The sequence below is a fragment of the Larimichthys crocea genome, chromosome III (genome assembly GCF_000972845.2).
Source record: "Larimichthys crocea isolate SSNF chromosome III, L_crocea_2.0, whole genome shotgun sequence".
Taxonomy (NCBI): Eukaryota; Metazoa; Chordata; class Actinopteri; family Sciaenidae; genus Larimichthys; species Larimichthys crocea.
In genome coordinates, this window is record NC_040013.1 from 31,291,806 (window position 1) to 31,318,056 (window position 26,251).

The 26,251-nt window shown below is 39.5% G+C and overlaps 1 protein-coding gene across 5 annotated transcripts in view; it reads left to right on the forward strand.

Annotated features, from left to right (window-relative positions):
* Nucleotides 1-26,251, forward strand: part of grid2 (glutamate receptor, ionotropic, delta 2) — a 420,953-nt gene that overhangs the window by 228,644 nt on the left and 166,058 nt on the right. For all 5 annotated transcript variants that reach the window (XR_003462339.1, XR_003462340.1, XM_010731260.3 and 2 more), the window contains exons 3-4: nt 12,043-12,330; nt 25,641-25,846. Coding sequence is in view for 3 of the 5 variants with exons in the window: in XM_010731260.3 (XP_010729562.1) it covers nt 12,043-12,330; nt 25,641-25,846 (494 nt within the window). In the remaining 2 variants the exon portion in view is untranslated. The remainder of the gene's footprint in view (nt 1-12,042; nt 12,331-25,640; nt 25,847-26,251) is intronic.

Consider the following 26,251-nt stretch of genomic DNA (forward strand, 5'->3'; position numbering starts at 1 on the left):
CTTCTTGAACATTTGTAGTGGATATCCATTTCTGTGAATCATTTGTGTGTAGAGACTGGGAGAGTGCAGCCTATGTGCCAGAGTGAGGGCGAATCACTTCAATGAAACATGCTTTTTTTTGGCATTAATGCCATATCAGCAGTCTTGTAAGAGTGTCCAAATACAACTGGAATGCATCAGAGAAAACGTGAATATCTTGTTCTCTCCCCCTCTCTTTTGTAACCGTCACTACTCAGATGCTACTGCTGTTTAATCTCTTCTTTTTCTCCCCACTGTTTTCTTTCACTGTCTCCACTCTCTCTGTCTCGTTGTATCTCGATTTGTGTGCATCTCTCTCCCTCTGCCTTAACCATACATGTGTCAAGCTGTATTAATCTCTCTCTATCTCTCTTCTGTTTCTCTCGCGCACGCACATTTCTGTTAGTTTTCTTTCCTTCCCTCCCCTCTCTCCCTCCATCTGACTCTTCTGTAAAAATAAAAGGTGAATGTAGCCTTTAGCAAGGCACTAGCACTTCAAAGCACTTTCATTTTCTCCCTCTCTTTTCATCATGGACAGGTTGAGTAGCCTTATAACCCCAAATAATCTTTTCACCGGATGGCCCTTGTCTCTCTGTTTGATCTCTCATAGATGCCAATTGCGGGCGGCTTTTATCTCAAGTGCCACAGACTGTACATGCAACTTGAGTATACAGTATGTGGCTCCAGGTAGACTCAATACAAGGGAGGATTGAGATAGAAGCCTGAAGATTATACCACTATCATTCAAAATAGCTCAATATTTACATATCAATCCATCATCCTCTTTAAAGCCCTCATTCTAAAGGTCTTAGAAATAGCTAATTCAGTTAATTTTTCAGACTACATCCATTAATGTGCTTTTAACTCATAGGTCCACAAGCTTTGGTGTATAAAAACTCATTAGAGGTGTATAAGGTGCAGTATAAGTGTGGTGTACAGTAGATCGCAGCATCAACAGTGCTCAGTTAAGACTACAGCCTTAAAGAACCTGCCAACATAGCTGGGTAACTGTTGATTAGCAATTGTCAACTAAATTTAATGAAGGCAACAATTAATTAGTTATGTGTTATTATAGTACTTTACATAATTTCTGTGCTTCTGGTTGTTGGTTGGTTGTTAATGATGCCACTTTCACTTACTGTAAGCATGCTACCCACACACTTATGTTCAGATGTTCATTTGGATAGTATTGGCATATGAGACTCCATTCAAGCAACAAGTACCTTGACCTATGTGTTCTCTCTCCCACACACTTTTTCTGTGTATGTGTGCACATGCGCGCGCACACACACAACATGGTACAAAGTGCTGTTTAGGAAGCTGTTTCTCTTCTCTTATTCTTTTTAAAATTAAACTTGTCTATTCTACCGTTAATCCAGGACAGGAAGAACACTGTTTGTATCCATTTGCTTGTATCCCATTTTGAGAGGAGAGCCAATTCACAGCCTTGTGCAGGCCAAGCTTCATTGTGAGTTTTATTGTCATCCGCCTACATTGCAAAACTCACTCTAAAAACTAAAGGATAACAGGATAGATACAATATCACAGTTGTACCAAATGTTAATGAGATGATGCTTTACTTTAGTGCAAAGTCAATTCCGTGAAAGATAATGCTTGTATTTATTTTCATTGAAATATGTAATTAATGGCATGCTGCCTCGACTATGAAAATACTTAATGTGGAAATAGAAAAAGGAGTATTTAATACCGGTAATTACAACCAAGGCTGGTTGGAGGTTAATGTGTGCTGATATATGGAAAGGCTTTTCATACATTTACATGAATATTTATACAGTTCTTAAATTGCAACACTGTGTTGGGATTAAATGTATAGGAAAGAAAAGGTCAAGGTTATTGTGCCTTTTTATATGAGCATAGAACCACCATGAAATAATCAAATTCTGGCAAAAGAAACAGTGTAACTCAGGAGAATTTCTTTTCAGACAATAATTAGCGTGAGCAGAGGAACAAGTTTATCATTTATTTGGACGAGGGTAATGGAAGATGCTCCTGAAAGACGTTTTCACATTTTTGGAAAAGATAACTGGCTAGCATTTATAATGAGTTTGGAAGGTCATAGCTCCATTAGAGAGCCAGGAGAGAGAACAGCTGATAACAGGTAGAGTGCTGACCAGCAAGGAACAAAGAAGGTAGAGCAAAGAGGTCTGTAGTGGCAGAACACAAGACACTGGCTCTCATGTATTTCTGGGTAATTGCCTAGAGGGAATGGGCTACAGATCCCCTCACAGTCTTGTGTGCCAAAACCAGGATTTGGAATTTGATACAAGTACCCATGGGCAGCTGGATGCATGCATTAACTCTGTCTGTGCATGTTTGCTCATGTGTGTGTGTAAACATCATATTCCAGCTAACTCACCTCATTACTTATAAACGCCAGAGACCTGCATTCCCCCCCTTTTTTAAAAATTCACATTCTCAGCATATATGAACTTGCAGCAGCAACATATGCTGAGGATAGTACTGTATATGGATAAGCGTGTGTGTGTGTGCATGAGTTAATTTATACATGGATTGTGTGGATCTCAGGGGTTTGGGTAATTAAGTATTTTTCATGCCAATATTACGTATCTGATTTTGAGGAGCATAAAGCAATTAAAACTGTCATGTAAGGCAACAAAACATCAATTCGCTGGTGGCTCAATTTCCAATATAGGCATGAGACATACAGCATGTTGTTTGTTCTAATTGAGAGGAATTAAACTGTGATCCTTCCTCTTCCTTCGCAGAGGAAAAAGAAAGAAAAAAAACTTAAATTATTCAATTAATTAATTTTGGTTAATCACTCTAACCTTCCATTACATGCATGTCAACTGCTCTCTATTGTTCCTCACTCTTTTCCCACCTCTGTCAGTGAGGGAGCAGGCACTTTCTTTCTCATTGAAGTAGCTCTGATAGAGTCATGTATAATTATGGAGTTCCCCACAGTCTCTCCATAATTCATCCATCTCTTGTTCCCTCCCTCCTTTCATTGCCTTCACCCTCTCCCTGTCCTGGCTGCTGATTTGCATTTGTCTGCATCTGTCTCTACAGGCTTTAATCCTTACTTCATTTTCCAGAGCTCTTTACCGCAATACATCAATTAAAAAATCACCCTGTCTCTCCTTCCAGTCTTCATTTATGCGTTTCCATGAAATGCACACACCTAACTTACTCGTTATGGAATGAAAAAAAAGTCCCATTTCTATTTTTACTTGCCACTTCTCACTCAGTCCATCCATTTTTGCCCTCTCTCCTCCAAATGTCTGTACGCGACAGCAGCTAATTAAGTAATTTCATCAGTCAACATACTACTAGATTCAGGAAAATGCACCAAAGCAGTGGAGCGTACCGTTTACTGGTAAATGGTGTAAACACTTGAAATATTATGTCTAATATGTGACACTAATGTGTTATATCAACTATAGCAGTTCAAATTGTGTGTGGGATACGATATAGACACACAGTCACACTACAGTCCTTCATCAGGTCAGTCAGTTATAAGTAAACACGCATGCCTCAGCCCGCTAACTCAGGCCAGTCACTGCTGTGTTTACATGGACAGATTAGAGTGACTGAGGTGTGATGCGCCCAAACATTTTGTCAAAATCTTATTAAATATTATGTGGGATGGAGAGATGAATAGCTCAGTGATTATGCATAGTCACTTCCCCAATTTTAATACGGCCTACAAAACAGTAAGCCAGCCTGGTTGGATGGTGTCGACAGACGATAAGCAGTGACATTTTATTCATCACGTTCATTTATCTGAAAAATATCAGCTCCCTGTCACATAGTATCTCCTTCAAACACTATCCAATATCTCACTCTCTGACAATGACATGTATGGACAGGCATGAAAACACATTGATAAACAGACACACACATGCACAGACACACACCTGTGCGCAACTAACTATTGAGACACCAAGAGGGAAGATATGACATCTGCCATGTACACAGGCATTGAAAACAGAGACACACCTGAGCCATTAGCAGTGAACAACAACCAATCCATTTTCTAAATATGATTAAAGCATTGACAAATGGGTCATTAGTCAAGCTGACGAAGAAAATATAAAAAAGATAGATAGGGAGAGAGAGAGAGAGAATGGGGGTAGGCAAGAGTCAATTTGTATAGGCACATGCAGAATAGCATGCTGTGTGCATGTGTTTGTGCCTCATTTTGGAAAATGGCTTCCAATGATTCATATTAGAATCTATTATTTTATTGCAAAAATACAAGTGCAAGTGTTGAGAAGAGAGAGAGAGAGAAGAGTGGAGACCTGTCCTGGTGAAGTAATAGCTGTAAAAGTCCCAAGGCTGTAAACAGAAAAGCTGTGGATTTTCCCAGGGGACACGTTCATCTCCTTGACTTTACAACGGATTGAGCTTGGACACAAAGATATATACAGCATCAGGTCTCTTTGAAAGGATTGGGGGTGGATGGAGGGAGGAATAGCCGAAGGAAACAAGAAATGAGAAAGAGGATAAACTGTTGCACTGTGAGCAAAGGCCTTTCACACCAACTCTGATCATACTTCACTTTATTTTGGATCTGTGCCTTTTTTCGTGCTCAATAAAAATCTATGTGACCAATGAATATGATCTGTATTTGTTTCATAGCTTTCATAGCACACACAGAACATAGGGGTAGAAAACTGCTGAAAACTCTGAGAACATTGACGGTGGGTATGTATGTTAAAAAGAGGGCTAAAAGGTATTGAGGATGTGGAGGCAGCAGGAAAGAAAATTAATACAATTAAATAAAGTAGGTTCTCTCCCATTTCTTAGAGCACAGCAGGAGGCAGTCAATGTTCAGATGTTCCTTTATTTATTTATTTTTTCCTTTTCTCCTTAGACCAGAATAGTGTGAAAGATAAATGTGCATAAAACCCTTTCAGATTTTGGACTAAAATTACTTATTTAGTTATTTTGCACATAGAGAGGTACTTGCCAATCAAACCTTGTCATCAAATCAAATCAAATCAGTTTTATTTGTATAGCCCAAAGTCACAAAGTACATTTGCCTCAGAGGACTTTACAATCTGTACAGTCATGACTGATATAATGCCGATTTTCTTCACATAGGATTTTATGGTACGATTTGAGTTTAAGCAGGTGATGCTCTTCTGACTTCAAAATTGTGAAATATGTATCCCTGATGGTTAGTTTGGATTGCCACTTGAACTTGAACTAGATGGATAAAGCAGTGTTAAAGCAAAGGATAGAGGAAGGATTTGTAGAAGATAAAAAGGGGAGTGCAGAAATATTAAGAGAAAATATAGTAGGCAGTGCACATGGTACAATTTAATTGGATTTAACAAACAATTCAGTTGATGGATGGATGAGTAGATGGATGGTGCGAAGGAGAAAAAATGAACTAGCCCTGAATGATCTACTGTGCATGCACCAATCTCAGATAATGGAGTGAAGGATTTAGTTTGGATGGGTGGCAAAAGGTGAAGGAAGCAGAAGAGTAAAGAGAACAGGCTGCAGAGAGGAGGCATTTATCTGTCATGCTCAACAACACTGGGAGCTAAAAATGAAGGAAATTATGCTGTCGACTCATGTTGAAATGAGGAAAGGGGATGTGGAGAAAAGGAATAAAAAAGAGAGGACAAGGTAGAAAGATGAACTGTGTAAAAGAAGGGCAATTTAATAAGAATTAAAAAAAAGAAGAACAAGAAGAAGAGAGAAAGCCAAGTAGAAATAGTGGCAGAGTTTAAAGTTTAAAGGAAAAAGAGTGACAGGGAAAGAGAGATGGAGTTTGGAAAAAAGTGAGAAGAGGCATTCATCTGGCGAGTGTGATAACAGTGAGTGCAGTAACTGGATAAATATAGTGGTAAAGGATACTGAATTGAGGGGCAGTTGAAGGGAATGAGGAGAGGAAGCACAGATAGAGTTACAGAGAAGACAAAAAAAAAGAAAGTTGGTTGGATGAAAGAGAGGATGTATACATCTCCGGGGCACAAAGACTAGAGCTAGCTAGGAATAGATGATGTTAAATGTGACAAGATGAAGGGACCAAAGGGGGTCCATTAAATGTTAATGGGAACAGGGTAGGAGGTGGGGAGGCATACTGTGGGCAGAAATAAGAACAGATTGTGTTTGCAAGAAATCATTGGTCTGGTATTTTCAGCAACAGAAAGTGCCAGAAGTCAGAGAACTCACAGTGATGAATTTCAAGAGAAACAAAGTCGAAAAGGACATGTTATCTTTTGCTCATTCTACCTCCCTGACCACATTAATTCAAGTGCTAATTCCCTCAAGGAGTGTATATCAGCAAGCCAACGGCCCACACAGACACACATAGGCATATATAGAACAGAGCATATTTTAAGCCTGCCAGCAGTGTGAGTAAGCATCTCTCTCTGCCACTCAGTGCTTAGCCGTGTATGGTACAATGGATGGCAGCAGTTTGGAGCTGGGGAACAATGCATGAAACAATACACAGACACAAGTAGGTCATCTACACAAATAGAAATCCACACACAACTCTAGACATAGACACTCTTGGCTACGACTGTGCTGTGAGTGCCCACTTGGACTTGATCTCTGTCAGTGTATTTCTGATGAAATCAAACACTTGATTGTGATTACTCCTACAGCCAGCAGCACTCTGTGTCTTTCCATTCAGCTTATTGCTTTGCATAATGAAATAATTCTCTCATAGTAAAAACATACTGAGTTGTCTCCGTCAGCTCAGCTAAGCCACGACCTGAAAAAAAAAAAATCAATAGGTGCATAGTTGATATAAATGGAAAACATCTGTTTGCTCCCCATTTAGCTATTGGACGTTATTATATATATAAGACAAGGCAACAGGCATTTATATTCTGGTTATTCAATCTATAAAGTTTCTTGTTACCATTTTATAAAATGTAATATTAAAAATGAAATGCATATTGTCATATCAGAATGAGCACAAACTGCAGTTTATAACCCATCCTCACCAAAACCTACCTGTCATTTAGTCACCAATAACTATTCGGGCAATCTAAAAGTTTTACTCCTTTCAGATATAACTTGTGTTTTCTTGTATCGTCCTATGCAATGTCATTTAGTGTTGCTAAAGTGGCCGCCCAAAGCTAGAGGTACAGGCAGATGTTGTTGTTATGATAATGAGATTGCTATTTATGGCATATAAGTGTTACTATGCCACTCAGTAAGTATTTATTTCTGCACATCTCTGTTAAATTTTACTGTACAGACCCTCATTTTACTCTTTGCTCGTATGGGCTGAGTGATCGTTAAAGTGATACTAAATGAGACATTACAACTTTACAAATCTTTTTTTTTTTTTTTTTACAGTATTTAAAACTGCATTTCCAGTGTTGTCTAAGTCTCTTATACTATCTGGTTGAACTTATTCAAGAAATGTTCTACAGCTACAGGCATACAGAGAGTTTTATTGGTTTTCCTCTAGTATTGATTTCCTTGCTTCCTAGCCCACTCTCTTTCCTCTTCTTTCCATCCTCAGTCACTGGGCCACAGAAAACTGGAGGACTGGGTATCAGTGTGATAAAATATGTGTGTATGAGTGAGCAGTGGGAGGAGAAATGCTTGGAGAGACACAGATAGAGAGAAGAATCGGTCACACCTGGATGCAGGTGAAGTGCTTGCAGTCCATTTCTTCTGACAGACCAACAAGTTGGAGAGAGAGAGAGCGAGCTCAAATAACATGCTCTGTTGCAGACAACACATGTACAATACACACTAACACACAGAGCATGCATCAAAAATGTCTGCATGTAAACAAGACCAGGGTGAGGCAGCAGTTCAATATACACTGAATACATGAAAAATCATGAGAAGCTATTTATTTTTCTTATTTTCCAAGTCTTTGAGTTGCCAAGAGAGGTTTGGGGTCATGCAGGATCAATCAAACATTGAATATATTAAAAAAAGAGATGGATTACCATACATACATGATGACATCCTAGCAAAATAAATAAACACAGAGCAGATAATTTTACAAAGTAGATGAGCCCTACAGTAATCTTTGTGGCTGACAGTTTTGAACTCTTATCCACCTGTGTGACTGACATGTATATCCCTCAAATAAACACCTCTATATAACCTTGACAGGTTCTAGCTGCTTTAGCGAAATTGATCCCAGAATGATTTATCATGAGTCAGTATACGACTCTTGTGCAGGATGGGGTTCAGATGTGTGAGTGTTTTTGTGTGTGGGTTGGCGATGATGATGGTGGTGGTGGTGTGTGAGTGTTGTTCAGTAGGTGGTTATGGTTGGAGCAGGATGATGTGAACTGAGAAACTCCAAATGGCTACAGTTTGTGTGTTTTTTTTTGCACTCCTACACACCTCTGTTACTGTAGTACAAATCTGTTTTTGTGCTCCAAGTGTTGGTGAGATATAAGGAAACAATATCCATCTGTATAGCTTAACACTGAACCCATACTTAGTCACTCGGGCAGGACTTTTTGGACAACTTTTAAAGCTTTCATAATGTACGCAAAGTTCTTTTAGGTACTGTCAATCTCTAAAGACATGTTTTGCTGCAACCCCCTCTCCTTTGACTGTTGCTTACTGCAGAGTGATGTAACATAGGGCCAGGTTAATGCAACGGGCCCTTTAAGTCATTAGCAAAGAGCATTAATGAGCCTAGTGCTCAAAAGCCCCCTGCAGACTTAAGAGCGTGCGATGTAGAGGGGATGAGGGCACTAATTCTCCAAAGTGCCCTAATAAGTAGAGGATTAGCAAAGCCTTTCCATTAGCCGGCCTTGATGATGCTAAGCTAATGCGCTATATCGTAGTGTAGCTAGACTAGAGCAAGGCAACCAAAGTGTTAGCACGACTGCTCTAATAGGGATGTGGAATCTGGATAATAGGGCTCATGATCAGTGACTTGCTTATTCAGCTCAAATATTCAGAGACACACACAAATAAATCCACAGGTGTACCGTCCTACACCACACACCCACAGGCGTGTGCTCAAACATTAAGATGATAGTAGATAGGAGATGAATCCTGAGCTCATTGGTTTTAAGAATAATGACCATGACTAAGCAGTATGCTGAGACTCAGTGGACTTTAATCATATATTGTTACACTTTAATTAATTCCTCAAAATGTGGACTTGCACAATGAGCAGTGAGATTGAAACTGCTTAAGCTTCTACTCATTAATCATCGACATCAATGCATGAGGAAATGGTTGCATGAAATAACCCTTTAGCTATTGCTAAAAAGGAAAGTCGCTCCTAACAATCTATTGCCAATTAATTAGTGAATGGCATTTGTTCATATATTTATAGCTATTACCTCCAAATTAGATTTATGTCAGTATACTGCTTAAGACTTGAGTGATAACTGTAACATTGTTACCAGAGAAGTGAACTGAGTGAACTGGCTCGTCTTTAATCTTCCGTGTTATGCTTTTCTGTTTGCAAATGCAGACTGTTCGCGACAATTAAAATGTCACATAAATTAGTTTTAAGGTGACTCGCACGTCTCAAAAGGCAATATATCCAAATCATATCAGAACTGCTTGAACTATGTAATCAGCCATCAAAGGCAATTAAGCAGATTCTATGATGCGCATCATTAATGCACAGACAAACACAGGCATGATTGGATTTGTCACAATTTGAGAATTCATCCCCACAAACCACTTTGAAATCAAACTCATTAGGATGTTTTTGCGCAAACCAGTTGATACCAGAGACGTTGTCATAGCTCTCATGATCTCTCCCTCTCACACACGCACATGCATGCATGCATGCACACGTACAAGGCTTTATTCTGCTTTTCTCAGCACCATGAATATGTCTCCTCAAGCTTTTCTTTCTCTTTCTTTCTCTGGCTTTACTTTTGCAGCGTCGACAGATTAGTCCGTGTGGCATTATACAGGCTGACTGTGTGTGTATTTGTGTCTGTGTAATGTGTGCGATAGTGTTGACTGTACTGTCTTTAAACTTTTTTTTTCCCACTACTTTTTTGTTTTCCTCAGTGACTCAGTGGCAGGACTTTAGTCAGCTAGAAGTGAAATAAACACATTCTGGTGCTCAGTACACAGCGAAGGATGCAGTGAGCTAGCATGGGAGCAGAAGTGAGGGATGAAATAAGGATGAGAATGAATGAGGGATGGAAAAGGAGGCAAGGACATAAGGGCAACATGTGTGAGAAGACTGAGGGATGCAGAAAATAAAGTAATAAAGAGGTCATTAATCGAAGAAATAGGTGGAGTGAGGTGAGGAAAGAAGACAGGTGGCTGTCTGTGTTGCCATGAGGGTAAACAAGAGATGAGGGAGAAAACGGCGGGTGAATAAAGATGTTGTAAAAAGATTGAGATTAGTGGGTGGGATGGAAAAGGTGCTGAAGATGGGTTGTTAGAAAGAGGGTAGAAGAGAAAGGCTGATGACTCCAAATTGAGGACAGCGTACAACATTCAGTGGTGCTGTAAGGCAACTAAAATGAAAATCACTGCGAGACTGCAGCTTTGAAATGATTGGGGCTGAAAGGTAACACTCAGAGGGCCTGTTTTGGACAAGAAGGGAGATAACAGGGGAGTGGGTTGAGAGGGTAGGAGGTAGAGGTGTTTTTGACAGCACTAGAGGTCTAGGAAGGATGAAACAGGGTAAGGGAGTAAAAGGAGGTGAAATAAGCCGAGGAGCATTTAGGCAGTAGAACTCAAACAACTGGGGGATTGTGGATAGTTTGTCTGGCAAGAAGGGCATCTTTTACAACATGGTTTTACAGTACAACTGTGAAAAGACTTTTCATAGAAGTATACTTTAATAGTTTTCCATACTGCATTGCTTTATGTTGTATTATTGTTCATGAAGTATCCTGGAGGTTAATCAATAATGTGGACATTAACACGACTCTGCTACACTCTAGGCTGAAGGCTTGACTTAACATTGGTTCAATAGCTAGTAATAGTGTTTGTTGTCAGCAGATGGTTGCTTTTGTCAGGATTGGAAATTGGAAATGATGCTCACAGGGTGGAGAGGAACAAGCAAAAGCATCTGTCATTGTGCTCTGACTCAGTATTCAGTAACATAAAATAGCCAAAAAAGTACAGTGTGTATCTGACACAGACCAACATTATGTAATTTATAATACATCTACTATATAATTTATAAATTTAATCATATAATTTATGTAATATAAATAGTGGTGGGCAGAATACTTAAAATCTATATTCAAGCAAAAGTACATTTTACAAAAAAAAAAAACAGAAAAAAAAACGTAAAAAAGTAAAAGTGCAAATTAGGATTTGAGAAACCTACTCAAGTAAAAGTAAAAAGGTGCCTGGTTAATAAATTACTCAGTTATTTACAATATTAATAATTTCAATATTAATACTCCAAGTGCAGCAACCCTTACTTACAAGATTAATTCATTCTAATTCATAACATCAAAGATAACTTTATATGTTACCTCATGAATAGTTGTTAGATAGTAAGTACATTTTCACCTACAGTATGTGCAACTTAAAGTTTTCAGAAGCGTAGATATGCTGGCCAGGGTTTGCTTCTGGAAGCTTGGTCTGGGTGTTGCTCTGCTGGCAGTTGAAGTTGAGGTGTGCCTTGCGTCCCCATACCCCCGTACCTATCTTCCTTTGTGTCATAGTGTTTGTTATTTTTGTACTGCTGCCATATATCTTCACCTATCTATGTTTACTGCTGTATCCAGTTTCCTCGCTCCGTCTAGTTACCACAGATCAGGTTGTGTATGACTGTAACAGCTTTGGTTCTCAAAATAACTGTGCAATGCAAGTAAAAACGAGCAGAAACAAAAACAAAAAAGAACTTTGCTTTTTGTTTTCTCTTTTAGTCAGCGCTGTAGTGTGGTGACTTGTAGAATAGGAATTATTTGCCTTGGTGCTCTCTTACCACAAATAATTACTATGATCAACCTATGACTTGGTATTGCCCACAGATGTAACAGATATTTTTACCACTGGTGACTCTTGGCATGAAATGAATAAATGAAAAAATCCCCTTTGTATGCTTTGAAAAATAACATGTTCCTTCTTTCTCCGTCTTTCTTCCTCCAGCTTGTGAGCTGATGAACCGTGGTATCCTGGCTCTGGTCAGTTCAATCGGCTGCATGTCAGCAGGCAGCCTTCAAACTCTGGCCGATGCCATGCATATCCCCCATCTCTTTATCCAGCGCTCCCCAGCGGGATCACCCCGCTCCGCCTGCCCGCAAACCAGTCGCATGCCTGGAACAGATGACTACACCCTAATGGTTCGCCCACCTGTCTATCTCAATGAGGTCATCATGCAAGTGGTGTCTGAGTACAGCTGGCAGAAGTTCATCCTCTTCTATGATTCCGATTTTGGTAAGGAAATAAACAACAAACTCATCATTAATACTAATATTCATACATCCATACCCATATTTTAATAATTATAGAGATATCTATTATCAACATGAGACACAGTAGGTCTATGAAGCTGGGGTTGTGTGAATTTATCTAATGTAACAGTATGAATGGTTTCTCAGCATGGTAGGTCATTAGCGAGTTAATGGATGTATGGTTAAGCCAGAAACTTTGCTTGCTGTGTCTCTCTCTTTCTGCCAAACAAACATAGACACACAGTAAGACATGGATATGTGTATGCATATGCAGAGAGAGAGGAACTTGCATGCATATGTACTTTTATGCATCTTTATTCTAGCGACACATCAGTGTGTATGTTGCCGCATTTTTCCCTGCTTCTCTGTCGCTCTCTGTCTCTTCGCCCTCTCTCTTTCCAGTCCATTAACTCTAACATTAGACTAGCAACATCCTCTGCCCCTTTTTATAAAGTGCCACTCTGTTTCCTCAAGCTCTTAGCTTTCTTCTGTAAAAAAAATAAAAATATTGCTGTGCTCTTTTCTGTGTATACAGCTGTATTCATAATGTGTAGGTGTGTTTGTGTATGTCATCCGTGTTGTACATATTGTGTCTAAATGTCCTGTCTGACCCCGGCTTCACCCATTACCTTCTAACAACAAGTTAATATGATCATATCTTGTTACTCAGCTGTTACTCTCTTTGAAAGCAGGGTCACAAACTTAATCTAAAAGGAAAGAGAGCTCATGTCACCCTGTCAAGAGCCTGCATTGGTCTGGTTTGCTTCCTAGATTGACTGTCTGTCACTATGCTTTGAGGTCTCGCGGTTCCGCTTTGCCTTCTTTGTCTTGGCAGCTTTGTGTGAATGTAATTTAACTTGAGTCGTGCAGGAGAGAACACTGCCATTGCACTGCTCCTAGCAGACTGACACTTTGTTTGTTGCATTTTGTATCGCACCCCAATAAGTGATGTCAAAGCAGGTATTTTTCTGATGGAAAATACCAGCTGTGACATCACTCAGGGCTGGGTGGACAGACGTATAATGCAAGTTTCAGACTCTAGAGAGCAGTACAATCGTTTTCTGCCTTAGGTGATTCAGTCTTGATTTAATCTATAATAAGGCTCCATTTCACTCATTGCAGTCAATTAACACAATTAATGTGTTATATGTATTGATCTCCAATGAGGTTTCTGCAGTTGAATTGTTTTGCAGTGCATTCTGCAGGCTTAAAGTTAATCTCCAAGACAGTAAAGCATTTTATCAGTGTATTGAATATGTCATTAAAGTATGTTCTAAGCATTGAGCTTTACCAAGCGGTTTATATTGGATGGATATTGAATAGAAGCTAATGTGGCCCTTCTGGAAATGTGAGTCTCACACCTCATTGTAGTAAATACCATTATTAAATCAATGCTGCAAGTCCAGGAAAGATAATTTCAGTCTGGTAGATTATAGTTTTACTCATGTTACAATGTTCTTTTCTATTGACTTTTACCACAACATATAAACTACTCTCCAAGAACAGCAATCATTAGATTCACACATGATGAAAGATGACATAAGAGTAGGCAACATTTGCTTGGATATGTAAATTGTGTCTGCTTAAAGTTGTTGAATCAAGCAGTTACTGGGATAACTTTGTTGGTTGAAGCCTCTTTACATATACTCTAATCTGAAGCAACAGATGTGATTCCTGGTTATTTTCCCTCTGAACCAGAAGTTCTGTACTGTGAAAGCTTCAATTTCACACCATGAAATCAACTTCTTTATTACCAACAAATATATTCATGCCTATTGGGGAAAAGGCTTTTACTCCTCCTAACCTTAACCTAACTCTAAAAGTAGGAACACCACTTTTTTTTTCCCTAGCAAACTTCAAGTTGTTGAACTCCAAAAGAATTTGTCCCCAAAAGTGGTATAGTTCACACAAAATACCTACACAATAGACCCCACACACACATAGGCATGCACACACACATGTCCATACCCCACTTAAATCCCTCTATCCCCTCTGTGCTCTGTGGCTACTGATTCAGCACATGGATCCTCTGGGTTTTGGCGGTGCTGTTCTCTCAGCCACAGAAGGGTCTTTAAAGATATCACCATTGTTCCCTAATGGCTTCACCCCCTGTTCAAGGAGAGAAGGGAGAAAGCAAGAGTGCAAAAGTGGAAAAAAGAAAAAAGAAATGAAGAGAGCAAGAAAGCAATGTGAAGAAAGAGAGAGAGAGACAGAGATGGCCTTTTAAGATGATAGCAGTGTTCCCAAAAGGCCTCGCCTCTGTACAAGGAGACTTCTTTAGAGAACAGATACTCGAGTGTGCCCTCTCAAATGAAGCTAAGGTGCAACTGTCCCAAACCCTATTTTCAGCTCTACTGGTGCGTTCCGAACACTGAGAACACATGTTTTCTCTCTATTATCTCTCATTCTCTTGCTTCCTTTCTTTCCTACCTTTCTTTTTCTCACTTCCACTTCCCTTTAGTCTTTTGAGTGTTTCCACAGGTGTCTCATGTTCAACATTGGTAAAACCTGTTATATATTGAAAATGTGAGTGACAAATCTGTTACCTGCTGAATCACCTTGCCCATAATCCAGTCCGAACTACAGCAACACCGACATTTGGGTAAATGTGAGAAGTACCACTTAGTGGTAATAACACTGTTGACATTAAGGTGATTTGTTTTTGTCTAGCTTTTAGCCAATGACAAGAGGGGGCCCGAGGCACAATAGTAAAAGGTTATAGCTGAACCAAAGAGCCGGACCATAGAGCCATTTTAAAAGTGTGATGCTTGTTAAGTTGCCAGTCTTTTATTAAGAGAAAAATAACACAAGTGATATGTTTTGACAGATATGTTTTATTTGATTAAAAAAATTGGACTTGGAAATACATATTTCACCAAACGCTTAAGATAAACCTACAAGAGGATAATTATGTGAGAAGCGTTGGCTCCACAGAAACAGTCTAGATTGGAACATATGTCAGTGGTAGCTTAGAAACAACATTTCATACTTTGAAGTCAACCTACGTAACTATCTTTAAACTACCTCCAAACAATTTTCTCATTAAGAAGAGGAGCATATGTCGTATTGTGTCTTCTCATGCTACAGTGCTAGAGTGTCACCTCATCTTCTTGCTGCTTCCCCTTTGTAGAGGTGGAAGAGAAAAATACTTGATTGGTTGACAGATTGTTATTGACTGCATTCCTAGTGAATACATCACGTGCATGCTTCACTCCAAAATAGATGCTTTCTATAAGGTCTGGGACCCTTACTTGGCTGTGACTTTGTTCTAAGTGCTCGCTATCTAACAGGCACCTTGTAGCCTTGCTATGTTTGTATGCTCTGTATTGATTCTCATCTGGATGAAAATGTGCCCATTGTCCTATTTTCATAATTATTTGCTATTTACTGTACTCACATGCTGTTGTCTTTTCCTTTTCTGCCGTGTCCGAGCAGTTCGTTGTGTTTTGTGGTTTGAGAAAATGTAATAAAAATATTTTTCACAAAAAAAAGAAGAAAAATACTTGACCAGGAAAATAGGGATGAGGCATTTAATGAACACAGAAATTTGAAATGTCAAGATTTCATATTAAGAATACTCACTGGAGGTAAAAATGCATCTGATCTCTTTGGGTTTCATATAGAAATATCAATCAAGCAGAAACTGAGAACAGGAAGGCTCTCGGGGGAGGATACTTCTGGGATTTTTCTTTTTTTTTTAAAGGGCTTGACTTTCAATGAAAAATGAAATACTTAATACAGGACAAGTAAGAGTGAGATTTTTTTTTGGCCTTTTCAAGTTTTATTTTGATAGAGACAGCTAAAGAGTGACAGGAAATGTTGGGAGAGAGAGACGGGGAATGACATGCTTGAAAACTTTCTTAAAATTCACCTATTAAATATGTTTATAGATATATTTCAAAATATTTAGGTATAAGCACAATAGCTGAAAACTGATATTTTTTAATAGCATCAACTGTTTATAAATATATAAAACATGGTTAAAACCACAAAATAATATATTTTAATTTGATCCAATCATTTTTACTGAAACTAGATTTACTTTGAAGTTGGCAGGTGCAGCAGCCAACATTTTGAGAGGACATGACACAAAAGGCACTTGCGGTGCCATACAAAGGGGGTGAAACAGGTCAATAAGCCAAATCTCTGCAGATCCATAAGCCTTTAACATGGATGTTTGTTTGTTTGTTCTTTACCTAGAAGTAAATAGTTGCTAAGATTGAACCACATCTGGGTGGCAAATGAAAAAATTGAGTGGGACAAGTTAAAAGGGAGGCAGGAAGAAACTGACAAGAATCGAGTTGTGTATAGAGACAAGGGAAAAAAGAACAAGGAATGATGGCAGATGGATATTTTTTTATCGCCAGTGAAGCCAAGAGACACTGCAGGGTGGAAACTGGTGGGAGATGAAAGAGGAGGTGAAAAATACATAAAAGCTATGCCAGAAGAGATGTGGGAAAGTTGATGATAAAGGAAGATTCAGGAATGGAGGCAAACAGGTACACTCATGAGCCAAACACCAAAGATCTACAAGCTTTATACATGGAGGTCATGTCTTACTTTGTCTTCTCCAGAGTAAAATCTTTTGGAGAGGAAGAGATAAAAGCGATTTTGAATATACAAGGGAAAACAGAAACAGTAAAGCAGAGAGGGGATACGGGACATAGATCTGAAGGCATTGTAGATTTGGTGGGGCAGAGTAAAAAGCATTCGGGCAAGCAGATAAACACAAAAACAACTGACAAGGGTGTAAAACCTTTTACAAATGGGTGTGACCCCAGAGTGGTTGTCTGAATCCTCGGAGACACTGGAGGTGAAAAGCGTCTTTAGCAATGGGAAGTTGAGTGAGAAAGTGAGCAAAGAGAGAGAGAGAGAATAAAGCAGAGAGCAAGAGAGATGAGGATCTCACAGCATTAAGAATACAGAGGTATGGCAGAATACTTTTTGGAAAACATTTTTATAGAAGAAACCCTAAGAAGCTCAATGGTTGTTTTTTTTCCAAATAGCGAGATCCCAATTCTCATTTTTAGTAAAACAAAAAGTTAGCTGATAGAGCAGAGAGAGTGCAGCCGCAAGAAAGGAAATGAACGAAGAAAGGAAGCCATGTCTCTTTTCACCATATCGTATCCTGTGTACCTAAATGTTGCTGCTTCATGTTCTAGTTTTGGCACAGCTCTGTCTCATTTGTAGCATTTCAAAATTGAAGGATCTTCAGTCTGCCTTTCCAGAATTTACAACTTGTTTTTTCAATGTTTTTGTTTTTTTAACCAGCATGTTGGATATACATTTGCAGGTAATTTCAGCATAGTAACATATATTTTGTGTATGTACCTTTCATAGTCATAGCTGAATTTTCTAAATGGAATATATTAGCAGAAAGAATAACAATAGTAGACATCATTCTGGTTCACAGACCCAGGAGAAGACAGGGCATATATGCAAGAACAACAAACGTTAGCAAACTGTCAATAAACAAAGGCATGTATTTGCATTCACAGGAGAATTTCTTGCCTTATAAAGATGACAATTGATTATTTCTGGCAGCACCAACGGAGCCTGAATACAACACAACCACATACAGAGCTTGTGAAGGAAAATATGCACACGTTTAAAGTCTTTCAGTGCAATTGAATTTTGGCAATCTTCAAGTAGGCAATGCCAAAGCAGTTCAGGACATACAAAGGTCAATGTCAAAATGGGGGACAAAACATGAAGAACAGCGCTAAGGGAAAGATGTTTAGACACTCAAAGTCAGAGAAGGTGTGGGGTTAAAAGCTGGAGAAGATTTAGAGAGATAGTGAAGGTGATGCACACCTAAAAGGTGCCAAGCCTTTTATAGAGTGTTGTTTTTTACAAGTGTTGGTTAAGCTCTTGTGGGGAAGCCTGGGGCTTTTGAGAAAAAAAAAAGAAGAAAGAAAGAGGGAAGGAGGGAAATAAAGCAAAAAAGGTGGACAGACATAGACAGATCTAAATTAATAGAGTATTTACTTCTGGGCCTAAGGCATTTGATTTCTTATATGGAGGTAAACTTCCTAAGTTAGGTTTACACCTTTAAGGCTCCGTACTTGAACATTTTTCAGCTGCAACTTCAGCTGATGAATTAATTCTCTCGGCCTAAGCTTATAAGAAGCAGGTCTGCATTCCATTTGAGGCTCAATCCATATTTTAAGAACCACTGCCTCTGAACCATACAACAGCGAAATGCCTGGGGCAGGGATAAGGGTAGCCAGAGGTAAAGGCTGAGGGGAAAGACAAAGCAGAGAGATAAGGATGTTGGTCTAACAGCAGAACAGAATAAGGTGAAGATAGCATTAGAGGCAATTGCACAAATGGTAAATGGACTTGTATTTATATAGTGCCTTCCTGGTCTTGTGACCACTCAATGCACTTTACAAATTACATCATATTCACCCATTCAGGAACACATTCATACACTGGCAAAGGCTGCCATGCCAGTCGCCAACTGTTCATCAGGAGATATATAGTGCTTCCTATCCAAAGTCTTTCTGGGTCAAACAAACATCTTAATAATATCACATGTAATTCTACTAGGACAAATTAAACTCTACATCATGTTTGTAGCTGAAATGAATTACTCAATGCCATTATTTCATTATTACTGAAACAATAACTTGCACAAGAGGAACAAGTAATATACTGAATAAAACACTTCAATATACTGCCATCTACTGAAATTAAATTCTTACACTGTTACCCACTTTGGCCAGGACCCAGTTTGTCATGTAAAACATTGCTCCGGCTTTAAATGGATAAGAAAGTGATGCAAGGTCACACCTTAGCTCCCCTACATCACCTTGAGCTTGCCTTGCCACTTCAGCAAAACTAATCTGTGTCAGCATCGACGACAGCACGGCAGCAAAAAAAACAAAAAAACTGACATGTACAATGGGCGATCAAGCTCCACTCCTTCCTGGAGAGCAAGCGCCAATCATTGAGAAAACTTTGTAACTCTGGTAGCTTTGGTAGCTCTGTGAGCCTGTTACTACAGATGGATGGATGGATGGGTGAACAGTGCTTCTTTGTAAAGTCACTACCACATACGCTTGGTTATTCCCCAGTAGCATTCTAACAAAAAGTTACAAGCCCAGACTTTAGATGCCTCTGCCAGGAAGAGGATGGTTTAAACATGGCAGGAAGATGGGAAGGTGAAAGGCATGAAACTGTTAAGTCAGATGCAGTGTGTGCAGATCCCAAAATCTGGCATTTTCTTCATAATTCGAAGGTGAGAAAGATTTGTAAGTCAAGCAGAGGGAGTAAGAGAGAGGAGGAACAGGTAGACAGACAACCAGGGAGTTACATAGACTGAATCTCATTTGCAGATGTTTGATGATTTTCTCTTACACCACACTCAGGGGAATCTCCTCTAGTACCCGATGTGTTAACAGCTTCTTTGAGACTGTTGGTTCATTTAATTTATTCACAGTGTAAAGCTCTATATTAATGTGTTGTCCTCCTTTACTATCTTACTTTGCCATCTAAAATGGTTTAGATTTAGAAAATGTGTTTACTGTTAAAAGATATCTAACACCCTAAAATTATGTGCATGGCTTTGACCAGTCATAACACAGATACAAAAAGACTAATTTTAAGCTTTGTTCCGTGCATAAAACAAATCACTCTACTGACTAATCACAAAGATGTTGGTTTATTAATAACCTAATTAATTAATAATTACTTTTCAGATTCAGATTTAGTATGTTTTAGTGTAGGCAACTACTTGGATAAGGTTAGAGAAATGGCACATCTGTTGCTTATGTTATGGGGTAAAGGTTTGGTTAAAAATCACTTTCAGAGTTAAATAAACCAGCACTGACACCAGTCTTTAGTACTGAATTGACAAGCATTACACATGACACAGAGCCCGCCTTTTCAAAGTGGAATAACAGCTTGGACACTCAAAATGAGATTCAGCCTGAGCGAACAGAAAGCAAACAAGGGAGACTGACGGAGGTTTCAGATGAAAAGCCAAGGGAAGAGAGAGGGATGTAGGGAAAAGCAAGTAGGGAAGAAAGGACTGGAGATTTCTGAACACAGACAGAGTACCGCTGAGCTGGTCGGTACATGCAGGTGAAATCCCTGCGTGCTGTTGGCTGCTACACTACATTAACTCGAGCCTCCACTTTGAGCCAGGGACTTGGAGGATAGATGGGATAAGGGGGGAAGAAGGAAGCCTGACGAATTGGGGAAAGGGACAGAGAACTGCACAATCCAAATCTCTGCCTTGTTTTGTAAGAAATTATGGAAACTAGACCAGGTGATTGATTTTCTTTGCAAATGCATGTTTTGTTTCTACCGTGATGTTTAAGGTGGCTGTTATGTTTTGTTGTGTGTTCAGTCACAGCAAACCATTCACTTTAATTTAGGTTTCTTGCATTCATGACAAATTTATAGACATCAGTATTACAGCTGACCAATGTTAACGAAAATGAAAAATAATTTCCGTGTTCAGCCCATAATTCGGATCCGTTTCAAAATGTAATGGTTTCTTCCTTAGTCCATGTTACAGCCTTCCAAAATTGGCCCAGTAGTTTTTCAGTAATCCTGCTGACAGACCAAACAAATAAACAAATGTCACTGAAAACATAACCTTCTTGGCACAGGTAATAACCCACAGTGGTATATTGCCAGGTGGGACAAACCCTGAATTGACTCAAGGTCATACAGGCACTCTAAAAGCTCTTAAAAATCTTGCAAAAACCTCAGTGACAGGAAATAGCATGGCAGCTGTAATACAGCCATCTCTGTTAGATGAGGACAAAGAGGCCCAGGACAGTGAAGATGTCTTTGCATGGGAGACTTGGAAGGAGTAGTTGAATAAGATGACAGCGCTCGGGGAAGAAGCTGTTGAGGTGATAGGTGATCATGATGTTAATGGACCGGTACTTTCTCCCAGAGGAATGTTTCTCAAACAGATGGCTGCCTGGGTGGGCAAGGTCGGTGGCAATTTTACCCATCTTTTTATCTGCTATGGTGTCCTGAAACCTCTTGATGGAAAGCAGCTGACAGCCAATGATCCGCTCAGCAGTGGGGAGTACATGCTCAAGCCTTGTCCTTTGAACGGCACGAGGCAGGATCTCAATCAAAATTGAATGGAGGGAATGAGGATGCTTTTGACTATTAATGTGTAAAATTGGACCACGATACATCCACATTTGAAAGTCAATGACTTTTTTTTTTCAAACTGGTTGCAATAAAATATTCCTACAATGAATATATCATGCATCGTTGCTAAACCGCCCTCTTCTACATGTTACACTGGAAAACATCATCTGACTTTTGTTCCCTATTGTAATTAACCATTCTAATGTTTTATACCTTTTGACATGAATGTTATTAATTATTAGTTTTAAATGTTTCCACACCCATCTTCATGTGGGAGTTCACTCTTGAATTACAAACTAGCAATGCATACGTCAGCATTTTGGTATTTAACGAGTAACTTAACACTGGACACTTTTTGCCCTCTGTGGTTGGAAATGTGAACTACACCCAACAACACTGATGGGTATGGTTGGGTGTGGCTTTGTTTCACCTGTCATAACATCCAGTCATGATGACAGGTCTTAAAGTACACCCTCTAACACTGCAGCAAGGTGAGAAGTGATGGAGCGTTAAGTTACTATTTCATGAATGTTTATAGCCGATATATATCTAAATATTTCTCACATCATTAGAAACCAAGTTAAATATCAAGGCTTACGCAAGTTATTTACAAAGACATTAGTGTTTAGTTTAGGGAGTTTTAATGAGCTGCATGGGGTGAGAGTTGGGTTTGTTTTATAAGCTCCTCACAGAGTGGAGCAAGGCAAATGCATTAGACACAGAACCTGGTCTATAAGCCAGGGTGGAGAAAGGATTGATGATGGCAAATAAAACCAGAGCGACCCTTTAGTCAGTCAGCAGGCAGGCAGTCAGAATGGCTGACAGGTGGACTAACAACAAGGCGACAAAGAGGTCTATAATACAGCCAATAAAAATCAGCAGACATGACATAAAGCATAGACAAAGACAAAAGTTTATAGATGCACAGGCTGATTGGCAAGGGCATGTGTGTGAAAACTGGATTGGCATGAAATATTTTGTAATGTAAAACAAGAACAGGAACAAGCCTGACATGCATAAGAATAAGCAAACCAAGCTTATGCTCCCTGTGTTCTCCACATTGTTTAATTTCTTCTTGCTCTGTTGACAAAAAGCTTTTTGATTCCGTTGATTTACAAAGCTTTCATACCAAAGAGAACATAAATCCGACTGTAAAATGTTTATGTAGCTTGGCACCATTGATTATAAATGGCAGTGGCCTTGCCATGATAAATGCGTATTGAGATTTAAGAACTAAGCTTCGACTGGTATAGACGTGCACCGTGGGTGTCTGTGTGTGTATGCAGTATGTGTTTGTGCAATCATATATCTTTCTGACTGTGTTTCCTCTGGTGTTTATGGATGTGGACAGGGAAGAGAATGGGATTTAGCTTTTATTAGAATAAAGACAGAAGCATGGTGACTTAAGGCACACACATTTTATTGTTTACCATGGAAAAAAGATGACTTTATACATACCCCATATTATGTCACCGTGCCTGATTGTGTATATAGATGGACCGGCATTTGTTGCTTTTCATAGCTGATTCATGCTGTGTAGCTCGTTAGGAGTTACAGCACTGGTGACACTGATTCCAGTGGTACCAATGATATTATAGTTAAACAGTAATTATAACCATTAAAGCAAATTATGATTTCTGCTAATTAATAATAGTAATTAGTTTTTAATGGTTTGATAATTCTGTGCTCCCAGACAGATTAGAGTGGAGTTGTTTGGCCATTAAAGATGCCATCTCTGTGTCTTTGTTTGCTCATTTACCTTCCTGATCAACACATGTACACAAAGAGATTCACGTATTAAGACTTGAGACCATGATGGATTGCATGGATTCACTAAAATGAAAGCTAAAACTACTCATTCTGTGTCATGTTCACATGACAAGATGCGCATCTGCATGTGTGTGTGTCTGTATGTCTCATATGTGTATTGTCTATGTGTCCTTACAGTATATGAGCTGTATATATGTGTGGGAAAGGAAAGTTCAAGACAAAGTATTCAACTTTCCACCACAGAGTACAATTACTTTCCTGTCATGTTTTTCACCACCATGTCATGTTGGTTTTACTGAGAGACTGAAAACACCCCCTCTTAATCTTCTTAGTGTGGGAAAGAAAAAAAAAAAACGTTGTTGATGTGATGTCTGACACGCACACACACACACACACACACACACACACACGCACACACATACACAAACTGTCCAAAATGTCCCCCGCTGCCCTTGCCTAACCTTCTGAACTGACACCTTGGTTGTTAGAATCAGCGCCATGCGTGTATGTGTGCGCACAGGATTTCGTTTTGTCGTCTTTCTAGATTTCTTTCTTCCTGAATCAATACTGTTGTGTGGTGTCTCTGTTCTTAATACGCTGTTAAACCTCCAAAATTTGGCATTGATGCAATCACACCGGCCCTCTGGCCTCTAACAAGTCTAATCAATCCAGTTAATTGCTCAGCCATGACACAGGGCAATGACGACAATGTCATCCGTTTTCCATATCAAATACATCATTAGGTAGTTGCTTTACATAACCACACACACACACACACACACATCATTAGCAGTGGTCTCAACCAAAGTGCCTTAATTAGGATTACCTTGACCTGCAATGTAGCTCATTAAGAATCCAGGCAGAGTCCATGCAGTAAAAATTCTGACACAAGCATCAGGGTTTATTTATCATACAAAAATAACTCTTAGTGGATAATTGAAGGGGTTTGGTTTTTTAATCTAAAACTCTTAACTCTTAGTGTAATTAGTTATTTGTTTTTTTAGGATCCCTGTAGCAGTATATGAGCGATTAAACTTTTTTTCTGCTATACCAGCACAGATATTGGCAGATATGCAACAAACAAAATTGGTTCCCTATCTCCTCTCCCTTGGTCCAGCATGCTACTGTGTTAGGAAGGGAGAGTGGTTAGCTAACTAGATGCAGGTGTGCCAATCACGTTTACCTGGTGCTGCTCTCCTGAGCCCTCTCCACACTTACCCCTAAAATACACTGCATGTGGAACGGCTGCAGAACGGCTCCGCTCCGGAACGACAGCGTACTCCGCCGTCCGCCAACTCACACATAATCCGTGTAAGATCTTGCAAACTCACGCATAATCGATCGTGATATTGCCGGCTGTAGTCTCTTTGACTCCTGCATTGGCATTCCATGCCGCATCTTTTTTGTTGGTGTCCTTAAAAGGGATGTGAGGTGTCATAAATGAGTTTGATTTTAGACCTCCAGTATCAACTTCTCCTCATCCATGGTGTCGACGGGGTGAAAAGACACCTGAAAACCTCTCACCTGTTGACTTCAGGTCGCCCCCACCCAATATGACGTGTTCTTGTAATGAAACTCGATCTGCGGTGAACAGAGAATATTTTATTTTGAAAATCAACCTGGGTTTTATTTTGTATTTTGTAGCCGATTTCCTTCCCCGCACAATCTGCTCTGTGCTGAATTTATAAGTAGTGCTTGGGCGTCCGTGAAAAATAGAAGCTCTGCGTATGTGTTGCAGAGGGCTGCCGGTCGCCGCAGTCGTTCCCGAGCCGTGACGCAGCGGGGACGGAGACTGTGTGAGCTGACACATTGACTAAAATTCAAATTCAATTCACATGCAGTGTATTTTAACATCAGATTAAAACCTTAATGTTGGCTGTTGCCATTGATAGTTTTGTCTGTCAATATCAATAGACCAAAGTATCAACACGGCTAGACATGAAGGCAAAACGTGCCTCTCTGACTTTAAATGTGTCACCATCATATGCTTTTGTATTCATGTCAGCCTGCTTCTGTATGTCTTAGATATGCCATGTCTCGAGAATGCTTTTTATATTCAAGGTTCTAGAAAGAAGAAGGCAGCCACGACTGACAGATGTACAGTGCTGATACAAAAGCTCAAATGAATACAAAGGATGAAACAGCAAGGAATCACTCGCAGTGAGAGCTCATGGACTGAGATATACTGAACTTTATTCATGCACAGAGATAATCAGTCAGCTACAGCAAAGGGTGTGGTGGAAAGTAATCAGTAGTCTTAAAATTTTCAGCTGAATCCGTGTGTATGAGCGAGTGTATCTCTGCCTGTTCTCTCTATTGTCTATTTTTCTGTAATACTTTTAAAGGAATGTGTGTGTCTCTCTAAAGCCAAATACAAAGTCTCTATCTGTCTTTCTCCAGATATTCGTGGTATTGAAGATTTCCTAGACCGGACCTCTCAGCAGGGAATGGACGTATCCCTTCAGAAGGTGGAATCTAATATCAACATGATGATCACAAGTCTGTTCAGAACAATGCGTGTGGAAGAGCTGCATCGCTACAGGGATACACTGCGCAGAGCTGTGCTGTTCATGAGCCCAGCTACTGCCAAGGCTTTCATCACTGAGGTAAGCAGAATGAGTTTTGGTGCCATGTTTTCCTTTTAACAACGCACACACTGGCACACTAACCAGGTAACTTAGACTTTATAATACCCTCCCAGCATTATTTGATGAAAGATTAGTATGCCTTATGGATCTAAAAGCTTTGATAGAGAAACACAAAATAGTTCTGTAGGTTAGTGGAGCTCCTACTGGACTGGAATCAATCAGGAATCAATTTCTTAGACAAACTTTATATAACTGAATAAATCAGCACTGCAACCAAAGCATGTCAAGTGTAAAACAAAAGTCGTCAGACACACAGTGAGGCAGGATTGGCCTATGTCAAGGTTTAGACAGGTTAATATCTACATGCATGCATACATGCATTAATCATTTTGCCAGACTCATGGATGTTTCTCACTCAGGTAA